This window comes from Clytia hemisphaerica, unplaced genomic scaffold (genome assembly GCF_902728285.1).
Source record: "Clytia hemisphaerica strain Z4C2 unplaced genomic scaffold, Clytia hemisphaerica genome assembly, whole genome shotgun sequence".
NCBI classification, from domain to species: domain Eukaryota; kingdom Metazoa; phylum Cnidaria; class Hydrozoa; order Leptothecata; family Clytiidae; genus Clytia; species Clytia hemisphaerica.
This window is the reverse complement of record NW_027103920.1, coordinates 1-17,276: the sequence shown is the minus strand read 5'-3', so window position 1 is coordinate 17,276 and position 17,276 is coordinate 1. Positions and strand designations below refer to the sequence as shown.

The 17,276-nt window shown below is 37.1% G+C and overlaps 2 protein-coding genes across 2 annotated transcripts; both read right to left on the bottom strand.

The window, feature by feature from the left end:
* Positions 1–10,675: 10,675 nt before the first annotated feature.
* On the bottom strand, positions 10,676–13,945 carry LOC136809704 (uncharacterized). The gene is made up of 6 exons (XM_067066239.1): positions 13,899–13,945; positions 13,668–13,721; positions 12,916–13,030; positions 12,297–12,451; positions 11,604–11,805; positions 10,676–11,069 (listed from the first exon to the last, which is right to left on the bottom strand). Exons 1-6 carry the CDS (start codon positions 13,899–13,901, stop codon positions 10,831–10,833), a joined length of 768 nt encoding a protein of 255 aa, XP_066922340.1. The 5' UTR covers positions 13,902–13,945; the 3' UTR covers positions 10,676–10,830.
* A 328-nt stretch (positions 13,946–14,273) lies between these two features.
* Positions 14,274–17,243, bottom strand: LOC136809703 (collagen alpha-2(IV) chain-like). Its single transcript, XM_067066238.1, has 5 exons — positions 17,129–17,243; positions 16,588–16,758; positions 16,019–16,367; positions 15,540–15,798; positions 14,274–14,851 (listed from the first exon to the last, which is right to left on the bottom strand). Exons 3-5 carry the CDS (start codon positions 16,111–16,113, stop codon positions 14,489–14,491), a joined length of 717 nt encoding a protein of 238 aa, XP_066922339.1. The 5' UTR covers positions 16,114–16,367; positions 16,588–16,758; positions 17,129–17,243; the 3' UTR covers positions 14,274–14,488.
* Between the last annotated feature and the right edge of the window lie 33 nt (positions 17,244–17,276).

Sequence of the window (17,276 nt, the reverse complement as noted above, 5' to 3'; positions counted from 1 at the left end):
TACCGTGAAGTTCAGGGGGGGGGTCATGCAGTTATTATATAAACACTATGACAATTACTACCGTGGTGGTATATAAACCAAAATTTGGGAAAACAGTTACTCCACCAGTGGACTAACTGCAACATGGGTGGTGCCTAAGCCCAAAATTGTCCATTTTGGTCGGATATGGTGTACTGAGTGAGCACATTTTTCAATTTTTCACTTAAAATTTTAGGTTTTAAAAAATTTCGGAAGCAAAAAAATTCAAAACATTTTTTTCAAAAGTCAAAAAAAAAATCACAAAATTTTTTCTTCAATCAAGGCATGAAAGATATTTTAACAAACTTGGAAAATTATTGAGATATTTAACTCTTGAACGGTCGTTAATAGGAGGACGTACCCAGTAAAATGGTATCAAAAATGAGGAATACAGTGAAAAAATTGCCAAATTTGGCATTGTTGGGGGTGGTATACACCAATTTTGAGGATAAAATCAGTTAGTACACTATGGAATAACTGCAAGGGTGGTGGTGTCTGAAGAAATTGTCCAAAATTGCAGTTACTCCACATAGTGTCAAGGAGTAACTGCAAGACCCCCCCCCTGTGAAGTTGGGTAACTTGCATCAGTGGAGGGAAACTTGCATAGCCATCAAATGACTGACCAAACAAAGCAGCAAAATTTCAAAAAAAATAAACTACGCAGTTCGGCCCACAGCTCTACTTTACCTGGTTTACCATTTTTGTTTTGATTTAACTTTGTATTTTAATGATGACCAGCCCCAGGTGCAGGTCATTCATTTGAGGGCTATCATGCATGTTAGCCTCCACTGTGCACTGATGCAAGTTACCCAATCTCACGGTAGCAGCCAAGGACTCAAGGTTCTATGCTAATACCGTAACTTGGTCTAATGTCAACATCCCTTGTCTAAATTCGACACCCTTTAGACCAGACGGTGTCAATCGAACACCTTCGAACAAAAATCGCAAACGAACCAATCGAACGTGACCGAATAATTGCGATTCGATTGTCGAGCGTAATTAAATCTCAATCGAACGGCCGATTCCTGGGTAATATCAGTGTGGCTCGAATCCTTCAGATCCTTCAGTTAGGAACATTTGGCAAGTTTCTGTATGCGGCCGCAATCAAAAAAATTATAACAACACTCATTAAAAAATGGCGTTTGTGTCTTTTCTCACTTTTTTTAGCCTAGACGATATAGCAAACATAGTAAGTATAAGCACACTGTGCTTTTAATTGGCTGGAATTTTTTTTTGCGTCGGAAAATCTTTTTCAAACTTTCAACAATGATTAACCAAACTGTTACAATGAAAATTATCCAGCGCATTTTTTATTTTCTTACCTTCTTCATCTTCAATGAAGAGCTGAAAATCGAACGAGTTTAAGCACAAAAGATGTTCTTGTAATGTGTATTATTAAAAAACTGATACGAAGAAGAGTCGTGACGTAGATTTAGTCGTGAAAGTCCTGATGACCTAATTTAAAAAAAATCTGGCTAACTGCGTCTCGGGAATACACCTACTTCTAAAAGTAATAAAAAAAGCCGATTCATGCAAAGAGTCTGCTAGGCTATGAAATTGTGTTAAGAGGTTCTTGTGTTAGTTGACAAAAGGTTTTTGTAATTTCATCGATTTTTGCAGACCATATTTTATCTCCTTTTATACTGGTTGGTCTATCTACATTTAATAATTGGCTATTAGTAAACGTAGCTTTGGGAATTGCAGCTTTCTCGAGCTGTCACGTTTTCAACAGTAATGGTATTTTTTAATTTGATTGTTTTTCAGAAACCAGTTTTTCTTGTTTGACACAGTGAACTCCTTCAGGTTGAGCTGAATTGCTTTTTATATTTTCATACTGTTTCATAGGGCATGTCATAGAAATTTGATTACAAGAGTTAGCGGGTTTCTGGATGGTTTCCCTAACTGTCCTTGGTTAGAAAAAGCTATACCTGTTTACTTTTTTCTTCCCAGATTCAACAAGCCATCAACCAACAAAATTACCACTGACATCTGAAAATTCACACGACTTTTCCACTAGACACTTCTAAATTATCTGCCATTATGAAGATGTTCCGAAATTAACCAATCGGGTTTACAATCGGAATTCCTCTGGGAGTTAGCGAGTCGGGAAATGTAAAGTTATGTAATAGGTAATACATAATTTTTCCGGGGGTTAAACTTATAAATAAAATTGAAATGGTTTGTTTTTTTCTTCATTATATATTTAGCTAAGTTTTCATTATAAAAATTCTAGAAATGCTTATTTGTAGACCATATTAGAAAATAGTTATATATTTCGCAAAATAAACACTTACAAAAGCTATTACTTACTATTTTTACCCCCGCTTTTTAAACAACGTCTTCTGTGGGCGTGATATCAGGCGGAGACAAAACGCCCTCATCGTAAGATTCTCGGGTCGTCTTATTGTTTGTTCCTTTTGTCGAGTCTGTCGGTCCTATTGTTCATGCTAAATCCATACACGATGACGTCAATGTTTGGCGGCATACCTGAAAATAAAAAACAAAAAGATTATCATATTATTTTTGCATGAATTACGCTACCTTATACGTCATTATAAAATTATACAAAACGAAAGCCAGTCTAGGCCGCCCGCCCAGAGCGCGGGCCCTAATATTTTTTCTCTCGCGGTCTTCAGGGGAAAACGAAAGTGATCGATATTCTTCGAAGGAAGAATTTGCCAAACAAACCCCTAGACAAAAAGATGTATTTTGAGGTTGGGAATGGATCCTGCCAAGATGAAAAAATTTTGACTAGGCGTTTTTTTGGCAAAGCCAAAAACTCTATTTTTTTTCTTCCCTCAAGCTAAAAAGGTTACAGGTTTTGGGCAATCGAGGCAAAAATCAGCAAAAAGCTGGTATTTTCCGTAAATCTGAGAATCGCGATAAGATCCTCACTGACCTAGATCCCCGCACCGCCAGATAGGCTATTTCCCGGAAATTTTGCCGGACCTCAAACAATGACCCATTTACATGTGCGTAATTATTTTTACTTTAGCGTATTAGAGAGAAGACACTACATTGACTTTTTTGACTTCAAAAAAAGTCAAGGTAGCGCCTTCAACCGTTTGTATTGTTTAGACCTGACGAAGACCTGCACAAAGCAGGTCGAAATATTGTTTACACAAAAAATATATACAGAATGACCATTTATTCAGGTTGATTTTTTGTGACTTCTAATGGTACTTTTTCTAACGAGTTTGATTACTCTCTCACACTTATGTCTTTTTTTTTCGCGTCCTTTTCCGTGATTACTTTTATTTATATTTTTAAAGACAGGTAAGAAGGCATATTGATGTAACTGACGAAGGATGTCGATATTAGACCAACGTACAGTATGCATGTTAGCCTCCACTGATGCATGTACAAGTACTGATGCAAGTTACACGATCTCACCTCACGCTCACCACGTTACATTTCTGTCTGTCTGTTGGATAAAAGATTAAAAATGACAATTTTAAGGCTAGTTACCCTTCTTGGAACTAAACACCAAAAAAGAAGTAGAAAGAGCAAAAAGACTCGGATTGGAAAAAGAACTGAAAAGTTCAACTTTTGCTTGCCTCGATACCTCCACATGTCTTCACTGTACACCACCAATGCCGCTGCAAACATCTACCATTTTGAAAAGGGTTCGCTGATTTTCGGTCTGAAATGTCGAGTTAGAAGAATCTTCGAGTTAGCAATTTTCGAATTAGCAATATTCGAGTTGGCTACGTTCAAATTATGACGTTTGCGACCACAGTCGAAGGTGACCCAAAGAAGGCTCGTTCTTTGGCATGACAGGCTGGGGGATCGAACCCACAACCTTATGCAGCGTAGCTGGATACTCTACCTTCATGCGGTGGCTATATTCATATATTAAAGTTAACTCGTTTTTTTTCAAAAAAGGTTTTTCGCGAATTAGCCATTTCTTTCATAAAATATTTTTCGAGTTAGCTTAACTTCAGCGGTTTATGTGTACCCTGGGTACCAGATGCTAACTTTTCAAAGAAAAAATATTTATTCGACCTGTGAAAAACACGGTAGTTTGTGTGAGAATATGGTCAGACAAAAGTTGTGCTACTTCTCGGGTAACTTGGGGGGTTTTCACTTTTACGGTATGACGTTACGACGGTATTGGGCCTTTTTACCCCCGGTAAATCGGTATTACGAGAAAAAAACGACGGGATCACGGTATTTCATTTTCTACCGGTATCGGTAAATTGCCTGTTTTTTTGTCGGTATTTCGATATTTTTATCAATAAAAAACGGTATTTCGGTATAAAACTATTTACCTTTTAGTTTCTTCACGAGTTTCATGTAGAAAAATTTTCAAAAAAGATGAGTCTATTCCGCTATTTTAACCAGTAAAATTTTCTCTTGGATCTTGGATTTCCTATTGACTTATTGTCATGATGAGGTTATTCAAAATAAGTTAAACTTTGCGATATCTAAACAAATATTTTCGTTATTTTTCTGCATTGAGTCTAGATAAAATTTTCTCCGTCATCACTAAATGATATGGTCGTCTCTCCGTATTCACTTATATTGCTACTACAATACAATACATAGGCATTCTAAATTTTAAATTTTAAATTTTTTCTAGGGCAAAATTCTTGGAACGCCGCACCGGGTACGGCAGGTACGTCGCTCGCCTTACCATATTTTTGCTAACAAATGGTCAGTGTTAAATAAAATCAAAAATTGTGTGACCAAACAAGGCATACTTGGCTAACAATAGCGTATTAAGGCCGTTTTTCAATAACAAAGGAAAGCGAAAATTGTCGAAAAATTTTCGAGCTCGCTTCGCTCGCGTTCTTATTTTCCAATTATTTTCTTCCCTGCCATAGGGGGGAGTTCATCTTTAGAATTCGCGTTCTCTAGTTGCACCACAGCACCACCTCTATGAAGCCTGTGTTGAAGTCTACGACTTCTCAGACCATCATTGGCCCAAACCTCGATTTTGAATTAATTCTCAATATAAAAGACATCTTACGGGTCTGCGAGGAAGAAATTATTGGGGGAAAGGCTTAATTTTGCATTTGCCTCCCGTAACAAGCAAGTAACTTTGGCGCGGCAGACCTAAAATATTGCTTTATGAAAGCTTAAATAGCTGTAAAAGAGGCCTTAAAAAGTCGACGATATCGAGAATAAGGTCACAAAACTAGCAAAAAACTTTATATATTGGCGAAAATGTTTGGTATAAGAAAGTTTAAAAGAGACCATACAAAAGTTAAATTTAGCCCAATAAGGTCACAATCGTTTAACCAAAGATGTAAAAGCAAAATTGGTGCGTGAACGTGAAAATGGTTTTTTTCGCGCGTGAATACGTGAATTGGCAAAAATTTGTGCGTGAATACCTAAATTTAGGGTTGACTGGGGGGCCTCATAAAGTACAAGACTTTTGTACAGTTTCTAATTTGTTACTACACAATAGATTTGATAACTGAAAATTCATTATTTTCGAAAAAAAAACATAAATATAATATCGGTGTATCGGTATTAGGCTTCCTTCACCGACGGTATTACGGTATATGACCCAAAATTTTGTCGGTATGACGGTATTTAAGACCCCTGAAACCCCCCCCCCCCCCACTTAATGCATGTCCCAGAATTGCATTAATTTTTCCGCCCCAGTTCCAGCCACTAAACCATAACAAACTATACATCTTTGGAAGCGCATTTGGATGTAGAATACCGAATTCGGTGTAACTTAAATTCTTTCTCATTGTAATTAGAGATATCTTAAGAAAACCTGATTATGACGTCATGATTGATGACGTCATAAATACAAAAAGTTGAATATTTCGAGAAATATAAATCAAAACTTAATGAAATTTGGACCAGTGATAAAGTACATCGAGATGTTTGAAAAAGTTTTGAAAGTATTTCCCAAAATTAATGACGTCAGCTGAAATTGCAAGAATTCGAATTTTTGCGATAAAATGCTGACATCAGCAAATTTTCAAATTTTTTGAAAAAAATTCTCTTTTTAAAACTTTTTAAAATTATGACGTCATAAATAATGCCGTCATAATCACGTTTTCTTGAAAAAACTCAAATTTTGCTGAGATAGAATTTAAGTTACACCGAATACCGTATTCTACATCCAAATACGCTTCCAAAAATGTAAATTTGTTATGGTTTAGGGACTGGAACTGGGGCGGAAAAATTAATGCATTTTTGGGACATGCATTAAGTTACCCGAGTTGTAGAGTAGCATAGTCCACTTGCAGAGTAGCATAGTCCATTTGCAGAGCAATTAGTGGGCCCGCTCCAGCGGTTTGTGTGTACTGGATACCAGAGACTAATTTTTTAAGTTTTCAAAGAGAAAATATTTATTCGAGATGTGACAAACACGGTAGTTTGTGTGAGGATGCGTGAAAGTGAATAGGGTTTTACGGTTGCGTAAATGCGTGAAAATGAAAAAAAAGTACGTGAATACGTAAATGCGTACCGTGAAAAGTACAGCTCGAAATCATATATCGACGCTGTGCCGACAAATCGAGATTCTATTCAGCGCGCAATCAACGAAGACAAAAGTAACCATGACGACCATCGAAGATCTTGTATGAAGTTCAAAGTTGATATTTTTATTCCCGTCGTTAAAAACTCAACTTAAAAAAGTCATCAATGCTTTGTAAAAAAAAGTCAGTGATAGAGAATCATAACATAAAGTATGTCTATTATTTCGATTCAATTAAAGTGACATTTCCATAATTAATAGTTTAGTAATTACTGTTATACATTTGGGTATAATGTAAAAGATTTCTTTAGAAAGAAAGTCAATTTAATTACACTTGGAGGTTTCTGGGGAATTCGTAAATAGTAAACTGAATACACTGATACAGTCTGCTAGACATTAATAAGGTAATATTTGCTCTTCATCTTTGATTCTTTCTACAGTGATTAGATTGACACATGCGCGATAAAATTTATATTATTGGTCTTCAGAGGTTAATATAATCTTTGAAAACTTAACCTCTGATACTCAGGGTAGTAAATGCGTGCATAGAAAAAACTCGTGTGAACGTGAAAATCTACTTTCTTGATTGCGTGAATGCGTGAATCTGTGCTATATTTTTGTGTCAGTAAATTTTCGGTATGCGTGAGAATCGAGAAAAAAATGCGGTAATGCGTGAAATTTGGATCCTCTTGGGGGCCTCGTTAGTGCTCTAGCAATCCTATTTCTGTTTTGTTAAATTGGAGCAGATGCAACAGGGGGGTCAGTAGTAAAATCTCAGACATAATGACGTTTACTACGGGTGTTTTTTCACTGAGACTGACTGGCGGAAATCGATTAGCTGAAACAAAGAAAATTGGTAGGAAAACATTACTGACTCCCAAAACAGTTGTCAAAGCGTTTACAACCCTTTGAATTTGAAGAAAATTTTATTAAAAATCATCAACTCGCATATCAAGGGAATTAGAATTACAGCCTTCTAATGGACATTTTCTGTGACAAGATTCCTCGTCTTTTGTATCAAATCAATACAGATGAAAGTTTGCTCTTCAGCTCTATCGGGAAAGAAAACGCTTTTCCCATATGACCAATTTTTTACAAAAGAATCCCTCTGCACATTCTGCTACTTTTATGGCAACCAATTTATTTTGCTCCCTTTTTCGCTTAATTGGTCATTAAGCCAAGAGAGGTCTACCCCTCTCTTGGAGGACAAAAGGTTTAATGACCAAATTTCGACCTTAAATCTGGAATGCTGATATGAAGCGATCAAAATCTGATGTTAAGAACGAACCTTCATTGTATATTTTTTACAACCCTTAGAAATTTATGAAAAGGACCGTTGATGAGAACCACTTATCTATCTAGCGTAGTGAAAAAGCACCCTACGGTGGTGGTGTGACGAAAAATCGAAAATAAATTACTACCTGGGTAGTTAAAACTGGTAGCTATTTTTAAAATTCTTTTAATTTTTTGGGTGACTTATCTGAAAAAATCTGAACATTTTATAATTTGAAAAAATTTTCTGTTGGAAAGTTGTTTGCTGCAAACAAAAATTTTTTGAAATCTTTTGCCAATATAAAAAAGACTTTAATTCTAAGGGCAAAACATTAATTTTTGCACTAAGTGAAAAATGTGTCACAGAAATAATCATTTTTTGGCTTTTTTTGTAAAATCAGTCCGAAAAGCAACCAAAAAATAGGTGGTCTCCATGACAAATTGTCCCAAAACCTTTTACTACCAGGGTAGTAAAATACCTCTTCCAAGAGTCTGGGTGGTGGTATGTAAAGAATATATTATTAAGAATATGATAAACATAATAGGCTAAACCTAAGCTAAGTCCAAGTGTTGTGCCTCAAAACTACAAAGACTGAAAGCTGATAGGCAAAACAAAAGGAAGCACGTGACCATGAAAAGCCCGGGGGCACTCGATTTTGAAAACGACCGTACGTTCGGCCAAAAATCAGGTCTCTAAACTCGGACCCTTACAGTGCAGGAAAAATTTTGCCTGCAAATCGACCCTTATAGTGCAATTTTTCGAAATTTTTTGCCCTTTTCAGGGCAGACATAGCTAGAACATCAATTGTTTTCTGAAACAAAGAAAATACAATGGTCGCTCTCCACCGTTTTATGAGTCATTTATCCAGTGTCTCTTATAATTCATTGGTTTCACTAAATTTGCAATGTTTATGAAAGTTTCTCTTTGTTGGTCCAGCGCGCAGCAGAATGGACCTTTAAAAAGCAACTGATCGAAAAGATTTTGTCTTTGTCGGGGCCTGTGCGCGCAATAAATTAACAAGTCCAGGCTAAACCAACCGCCGCTCTAGAATTTTTGCCCCGCCTACCCGCGCGATGTTTGACCTATGTTTTGGATTGAATTGGTAGTAGAGTCAAATTTCCCGGTTAGATTAAAGGGTTGTTTCAGTTAGGGTCAGGTAGGGTTATGGCTAGGGTTGGGGATGGGAGTTAACCCCTGGTAAGGGTTTTAGCCCCCGGGTAGAGTTTGGAGTAAATACTATGTTTATAAGGAACTTTGAACTCCTTAATGCAGCTGTGACTCGATGGCCGATTGGTTAAGGCGCTGGCGATCAAATTATAGGTGCTTTGTATATAGTGGATTCGAATCCCCTAAGCGGCAAAAGTTTCGAAATTTCGGGAAATGCATCAAAAACTTTCAAAACTGAGCAATATAAAGAAAGTGTCAAAGAATAGAAGTTCAGATTAAAGAGATAGCCCAAAATCGACTTTCTCGCCGGAATTTTTAAAATCTTGGAAAACGTTAAAATAACCGGGATTCTCATTATATTTCAACTATGATTGAAAGTTGACTCATGCGAAAAGTTGTCAAAATTTCTCCCCTTAATATTTGAAAGATTATTATATACCCCAGTGATTTTCAGATTTTTAAATTCCCATCCCACTGAGTGATCAACACCCAGCAGCTGGGGCACAGAGACGGGGGTTTCATTGATGATGTTCTAAGCGATCGAGATCGAGCTTGCTCGGCTTGCGATGACAAGTTCTCTCCACTGTTGCCGATGCTCCTTTGAGCAGTTGTACGATGTAGATCTTTTGGTCTGCCCCGTAGTCTTATTTCATGAAGGAGTTCCCAAAGTATTACCTCGGACGATAGTTCGTTTTTGCTTCACCAGCAGTGGCCAGCAAAGCGTAGACAGTGTTCATTGATTGTTGATGTAACGCGAGGTATCCCCGGAAGTATCTTACCATAAAGCTCAACATTGGTAAGATGACCTATTCGTACTCTCATCATTCTTGTATAAGCCCCATCAATCTTTCTTTCCGGTGTAGAAGTTAATGTCCAGGATATTGAGCCGTAGACAAGAACCGATTCTACAGGGGCTCTAAACAAATCTCTTTTCAGATTTTTTGGTAAGGTTAATTTCCAGACTTTGGTCAATTAAGTAGTCATCAATGTAGCCTAAGCTTTTCTGAGGAGACTATTTATCTCGATTTATATCTTGTAGACTAATTATAGCACAGTTATTGAAGAAATTGATTCTTTCATCTTCATTTTCAATCTTCATTTTCAGATCTTTTTTGAATTTTCTCTTTTTGATGATATTCCAGTCCTGTTTATCTTTTCAACAAGCACAAAACCACTATTCAATTGGGATTCTACTGAAAGTTACAGTCTTTTTTGTATCCACTGCAGATTATATTGAGACAGACTTAAGTTTATTTTTTCAAAGCATATGATTTTAAATAGACATCGCTGGATTCGAATTTCTGCCTCAAAGGTCGAACCCGCCTTGCATGTATCAGATTATATAAAAATACCCAACAAGAATTTTTTAATTAATTTTCTATTTTGGCAATTCTGGGTCTCTGATTTTGTTTCGAGTTAGGGAGTTGTTTATACTAGTAAACCACGTCGTTGTATTTCGCTGCAGATTAAACTTGCAATGGGATCAATCCACTCTCCCGAGGCAATTTCTATTTTTTTATAAGAACTCTTTATTATAAGCACTATTCCCGCGTTCCTGTGTCCAAGGAAGGACAGACACTTGATAGTCTAGGAGTTGTTGCGTTGGGAGTTTTAAAGTTGGCAGAATTTTGCACGGAAATTTGCCACCTTATTTGTACTAAAGACTCGAAATAAAACCACAATACACTTAAATTAAAGTCTCGTTAAGGCGAGTTCGAGTTAAAGACTTACAGTATAATAGTCGTATATTTTAAAATAATCAAAAGTAACAGAGGTAAGCAGTACTGTGATATTTTTCAGAAATCGTAAGTTAAATAAATTAGTAGAAATTAGCAACACCGTAGCAACATCATTCCGTATCATTCGTTAATGTTTTTTTTTCTTTCGCAAAGTTTTTTTAAACTACATAAAGACATCATTTCTGTTAAATTTATCTACATCTGTAATCACAGCATTTGACTTGGGCGAACTTGTGGTTATAATTACAATTCCAATAGCCTCCATGCACATTGAGTGGGCATTTCAAACCATATGTACAAAACTTGGTGGTGAAATGACAATCAGCAACTAGCCGGGATGGTTGACACGACATCAAAGCCATGGTAGATTGTGGATCACAGGCTGTGAATTCACGGAGAACGGCTCTCTTGCTTTCGTCTTGCATATGGTCTGAGTAGGAAAGAGAAGATGATTTTGATTCTGCACGGAAGAAGTTACTCTTAGGTTCCAAATAAACGGGCACCCTGCTTGTTACTTTTTTGAAAATTTGCCCCTCCTCCCCGGACCTTAGAGAAAAATAAGGGCGGCCTTTTGGGTTTCAGAAGTAAAATTTCCATCCCCCCCGGCAATTAGGTCCTCCCCGTTTATTAAAATCTCGAAAACTTTCAAACTCCTCCCCCTGTTTATTTGGAACCTAAGAGTAGCCGGGGAATTCATTTATCGGTAAGAAAGGGCTTTGGCAGAGGTTCTACGCGATTAAACAACAACATGAGGGGTCAAAGACTTTTCAATACCACTGATATTTGTTACTCTTTCACCTTAAAATGTTATTTCTGCAACAATTTTAGTCATATAGAAAAGCGCTGAAGAATCTCAGGAGTTTTGTGAAAATGTTTTTCGCCTTAAAATGGGCAACTTTAAATTTGTTTGACTCGTCTGCTCGTAGCAGACTACTTGCTAGCAAACAGAGACTACTATACTCACCCATGGCGAGTTCGAGAGCTCGTTTGCTGTGTGTCTCAACATTCTCCTCCACATCTGCTCCACAAACCATTGTGATGTCACCGCACTCCTCCTTTGCAATCTTCATTTGTTCTCCATTCAACACTCCGTTACAGTGTCGTGGAAGGTAATAATAATCGCTACGTGATCCACGTCTGGGAAGTTTGTTACCGCAACCGCCAAGCTGAGAAAGAGACAAAATATAAAGGAATTGAGAAATTTTTGTAACAATCGAATTTGAAACCCACGACGATAATAGTGATAATAAGATGTACTTCTTTCCAATAGAAATATAGGGTTAAAATTCTCAGAAAAAGGGGTGTTCAACCAACTTTTCGATCAAGTTTCAAGGTAGTGCAGAAATTAATTGGACTAAACAAATCAATCCTTTGATACATCTTTAGTAAAAAAGTGTATATTAACAGAGAAGCTTCTTGCTGCTTCTTGTTCATTTTTCTAAAATTTATTTGTGGATGGTTCTCTCTTCTCCAAAACGTATAAATAGCAAATAAATTTTAGAAAATGAACAAGAAGCTTTTGTTGATAAACAATCGAAATGAAATTTAATCGGGGGAAATAAAATAAAAAATCAGCAATTTGTCAGAGATTTATGAAAAAATTCGCCTCCCCCGGCACTGCAGCACTGTGCTACTAAGTGAATGACAGGTAGCTTACGTTGAGAGCAGATTCGATGTCTCTTTCAGAAGGTTCGTCCATGGTTCGATGATGGACCAAACATACAGAAACTTTCTTCGGTCCAAATTCTTTGAGAAGGTCGATCTCCAAACCCATTTTGTCGTAAACAATGTGTTTGACGGCTTTCAATTCACCTGGAAAATATGGAAGATTAAAATGAGTGGTGTTACGAATTTAGAATATAATACACAGTCACGTCAACAAAAATCTCCTCCTATAGCCTTATAGGAATAACTTATGACAGGTCAGTAAAATCTTCGTGGTAAGATGCTATCAGAATAAAGTACTCAAAAATAAAATACGTCGGTCAACCTCGTCCCCGTGTATTCCAGGCTTTATTTACGTTACTAATTGACACCAGAGAATATCTAGCGCTATCAGTAAGCAGAAAAAAGCTGATAATACGCAGGGAGCGAGGTTGTACGTCGGCTACACAGAAAACCTACAGATTTGGGGATATTGGCCAGGAAAATATAATCTGGATGGCTTTGGTCTACAAAAGATTTTCCCTGCTGGAAAGCCTTCCAACAGACGCTTGCAATACTACTGAAAGAAATTTCGCTGTAGAAAAATAAGCGCAGAGAAGAGAGGAGCTCACCGTTTCTGTGTGAAGGGACCTCTGTGATGACAGCTTTCCCATATTTGGTATCCTTAATCTCAATGGATTCCACGAATGGTAGAGATCCTTTCTCTTCTATCTTCAAATTGCATTTCTAAAAATAAAAGAAAAATTCTTGATATATGCGTAAGTCAAGATTACGTAATTTTTATAACGGAAACACCCGAAAAAACTGGAATTTGACCCCTGTGTTGCTAGTTTTAGTAACACTCAAATTTTGGTGTTTTCGGGTGTTTCCGATGGGAAAATTACATATGACATATACGCATATCAAGAATATCTCGATAGTTTTCTGATGCAGCTACGGGAACCACCACTTGATTCGTTCGTACCAAGAAGAAAGATGAAAACCTTCTCAAAACGTTCCCAGCAACAAAACACATGGAGGCAGAGATAGAGCTCGATTTAGGTTTAGCACAGTAAATGCTTCTTTTATTTTTGACTGCTATATAGACTTTCTAGGACCTGATGTACTCATACGAGCGAGGACAGACTTTCTATCCCTTGGCATAATACATCTTTGGAGCTGAGTTTATCTGATATTCCGAGTAGATCTATTTTAAAAACGTTTTTTTATCTGATATTCCGCCCGGGTCATGTGGTACAAGATAAAACTTCTGTAAAAAAGGAAAGTTAGAGAGAGAGTAAAGTAGGAAAGAGAAGTTTCTTTGCTACATTGAAGCGTGTTGATGGGTCGAAAAAAAGGTGAGAAAAGTTGATTTTAAACATACCTTCGATTGAGCTGGTGCGACGACCAAAACAATTGCCACAAAAATGATAGAAAACTGAAAAGTAGAAAAATCTTATCATCTCATGAAATCGTTGCTCGGTCACTGTTTTAAAAAACAAGTGATACTAAAAACTCTCTTTGTTCTAAATAAGAATTAACTGAAAAAATTCAAAAGTGGTGAAATAGTAGCCGTGAAATTTCAAATTCTTCAAAAATTCCTAGATTGTCTTACCATATTTTATGAGATGTTCTCTGGAAGGCCTCTAAACAAAAAATGAGCTTAAATAAAAGAAAGTCAAATTTCGATGTTCATGAATTTTGAATATTTATTCATTGTTTGAGGAAATGGAACACTTTGATTTCTTTGTGAACCTTTGTTTGAAACAATACGTTTCTATGAATATTACCTTTTTTGCCCCTTCCTCACACCTATAGGATAAAAGGACTCTAGTGTTCCACTTATTTGATATCAAACTTTTTCAATATTTGATGAAAAATTATAAAACACCACCTGTAGGCTTCAATTTTTGCATTAGATCAAAAATCTACAGAAGATGTTATTTATTTCAGAAACTATACTCGTTTTATGATCAAAGCAACCGGAATGTAAGAAAAATAGTGATATCTTAAAAGTAGAAAAATTCTCAAAAAATTACAAAATAATAAATAAGTTTGCGCAAATAAAAATATTAACATAAATATGTATTGTATGTATAAATGTTGAAAGTCTTGTATTATTTGTGGGGAATAAATTTTAGGTAAGGGGCGTAGATAATATGGTGTGTCAGGTACCGCCCGTACGCCCGTACATTTCAAAGTTCTTTAAAACCAGTTCCTAATCCTTCTCGCCACACGGTCGAGAAGAGATGAGGCATCTTTGTTGGCGGGGGCGCTGTTCGGTGAATCAGGGCGGTTGCTTCGTGGCACCCGCAGACAAACTTTACAGCGCGACACGCGATTGGTGAGTTGATCGCCTTTGTTGGTGTCTAAAACTTTTGGTTCGGGGATTTCGAACTCTTTTGTGGGTTCTATTGTGGTGAGCCAAAAGCTGAATTTATCGGAGAAGAATGCACAAGTACCACGTGATCCTTGACATTCCAGGAAGGGTTGAGGGCGGAATTTCTCAAGACATGATCCAGTCGATGATAGAGGTTGCCCTGCACCTGTTTTGCCTGCACCTGCCACCTGTAGTCAAGAAAGAATAAAGAAAAATTATTCGAAAAGTGTGTGGGTTTTTTTATATCTTGATGATATAAAATATCAGATTTTCATTTAAGGTTGAGATAAGTCAATAATGTTTTTGTGGCAAAATCCAATTATATGTTATCTGGGGTATGGGAATAATAAGTGCGTGCGAAGATACTTGCGTGTCGTAATGTTGAAATTTGTTTTAAATCAAAACTTGTTTTGTTTGTAAAGATCAAAAGAAATTTTAGAAAACTCCTCAATTATAGCAGTGATAACGGTGAAGAAGGATGCGGCTATTATATTTTGATTTTTCCCTTTGATTTTTTTCCAAAAATATAAATACAATTTTTCAACTCGACATAAGGTTTAAGATTGAACTAACTTAAAAGCATTGAGTTTAAAGTCCCAAAGTAGCTTGAGATGAAACTGTTAGATTGCATGATGAAGCTACTGATTCACCACACAAAACGCATGGTTTCACACAAACGCCAGAATTCCAAAATTTTGCCAATCGAAAATAAAAGAAAGCACGTCATCCTAAGCAGCAGAAGTCTTCAGGCTTCACTTTTTCTTGCTTGGTAAAGGTTAGAGATTCTGCTCTATTCCGGCGGGCTTTAAGTCCAATGATTGAAACAGGTCAGAGACAGGACATTTAGAATAACTGGGCAAAAAAGGGTTTGCTTACCATAAGGAAACTGTATCCGTCCCATACGGAATCATAACCTTTGGGGCAGACCGGTTCAATGGTGTCTTGTGAGTGCACGGCAATGCTGATGTCCGGCGCTTTACATACGGAACAACGACTGACGTACGGCTCGATAACGGCGTTAGAGACGGGCGTCATTGGCGTGTTACGGATATCACCAGACAGCCAGTAAACAAAATCGTTTCGATTTGCGTATTGACAGTTGCCGGTCATTTCACAGAATAAGAATGGCAAAGTGCTGTGATGGAAAAGAAATTGAGAAATTTTCATAACTTTAAGTGTAAAAAGTTAGAAGATATAAGAGTTCTTCTGTTACAAAAACGTGCAAAAAAGAAGTAGATAGTACGATATATTTGTACAATGGATAAACCAGGTCAACATTTTTTGATGGTATATTCAAAATAAATTCTTTCATAACATAATCTTGATAATCTTCCGAACGAAAAGCTAAATATTACCTGAAAGATCGTACACACGATCCTGCATCGCCCAAATCTTGCGCATGCGCTTGTCCATTGCCCACTGTGTACATTAGGGAATACCCCTCCCACATCACTTGATAATTATTTGGACAAGATGGCGCATATGCGTCCTGCGCATGTCTCACAATATAATGTCCGAATGAATCGGGAATACGATCTGGTCCAACTGGCCCACTTTGGCCGACGGGTCCATTGTTACCAGCAGCACCATCAACACCTTGCGATCCTTTGGGTCCGGTTGACCCTTGAGAGCCGACAATGCCAGGAAACCCGCTTTGACCTTCAGAACCCTTTTGTCCTTTCTGACCGCTATTACCGTTGATACCTTCAAAGAAAGTGCGTAAAAGTCTTGTAAAAATGACAGGCTTACCCAATAAACTTACATATCTTTAAAGTTTTATTTCTTTCGACTTATTAACTTAGTTGAGAAGACTGGATCATGTCTTCACTCAGCAGATAAAGTTCCGTTAATTTTCCTCAGGAAGAAGTTCATTCAAAACTTGAGAGGAAATAAGTGATACACAAAAAAATATAAAATCTCTCACCTGGTAATCCACCTATTCCTTTCAATCCAGGTCGCCCGGTTAGCCCGATATCCCCGTTATCACCAGCATCACCTGAATCACCTGGTGGGACTGGGTCACCTTTTTCCCCGATTAATCCCGATTTCCCATCCGATCCGGGATCACCACCGGTACCAGCACGGCCTTTCAATCCTGAAACAGAGGAAAAGTTATGATTTCTTCAAGTTCATCTCAATCCTTTGCAATAATAATATTGACCACAGAGAAATAAGGTGTGTGGGTGAGCTGATAGACAGGAATATTCTAAGATTTTCCAAAGTTTTGCTAAAGAACTATTTTATAAAGCTCAAAATTATTGAATTAACGAAAACAACTTCTTTCAATCTCTTCCGAAAATACATAATGAATCTTCTAAAATGTTTCATATATTCTATTATTGTGTGACCAATCTTAGAAACTGAAACAATGTTTTAAATTTCTCATAAAGGATTTTCTTAAAGTGATTTTTTGTTGAACCTCCTCTAACTAAATCAATATAAAATCAACAAACAATGAGTAATACCTTTGGGTCCTTCGGCACCAGATGGTCCTTGAAGTCCGATATTTCCTGAATCGCCTTTGGCTCCTGCTGTACCATTTTCTCCTTTATCTCCTTTGAACCCTTGACGTAATTTGACTGGCCCATTCTCCGACGTCGCCTTGGTAACAGT

What these genes read in the sequence shown, in the direction of transcription:
- LOC136809704 (XM_067066239.1), bottom strand. An exon ending in TCGCACCAGCTCAATCGAAG is followed by an intron (nt 13,031 to 13,667) that starts GTATGTTTAAAA and finishes TTTTATTTTTAG; the next exon opens with AAATGCAATTTGAAGATAGA. An exon ending in GGTCCCTTCACACAGAAACG is followed by an intron (nt 12,452 to 12,915) that starts GTGAGCTCCTCT and finishes CATATTTTCCAG; the next exon opens with GTGAATTGAAAGCCGTCAAA.
- LOC136809703 (XM_067066238.1), bottom strand. Translation starts at nt 16,113, where the DNA reads ATGTGGGAGGGGTATTCCCTAATGTACACAGTGGGCAATGGACAAGCG. An exon ending in TCGTGTGTACGATCTTTCAG is followed by an intron (nt 15,799 to 16,018) that starts GTAATATTTAGC and finishes TTTCCATCACAG; the next exon opens with CACTTTGCCATTCTTATTCT. An exon ending in ACGGATACAGTTTCCTTATG is followed by an intron (nt 14,852 to 15,539) that starts GTAAGCAAACCC and finishes TCTTGACTACAG; the next exon opens with GTGGCAGGTGCAGGCAAAAC.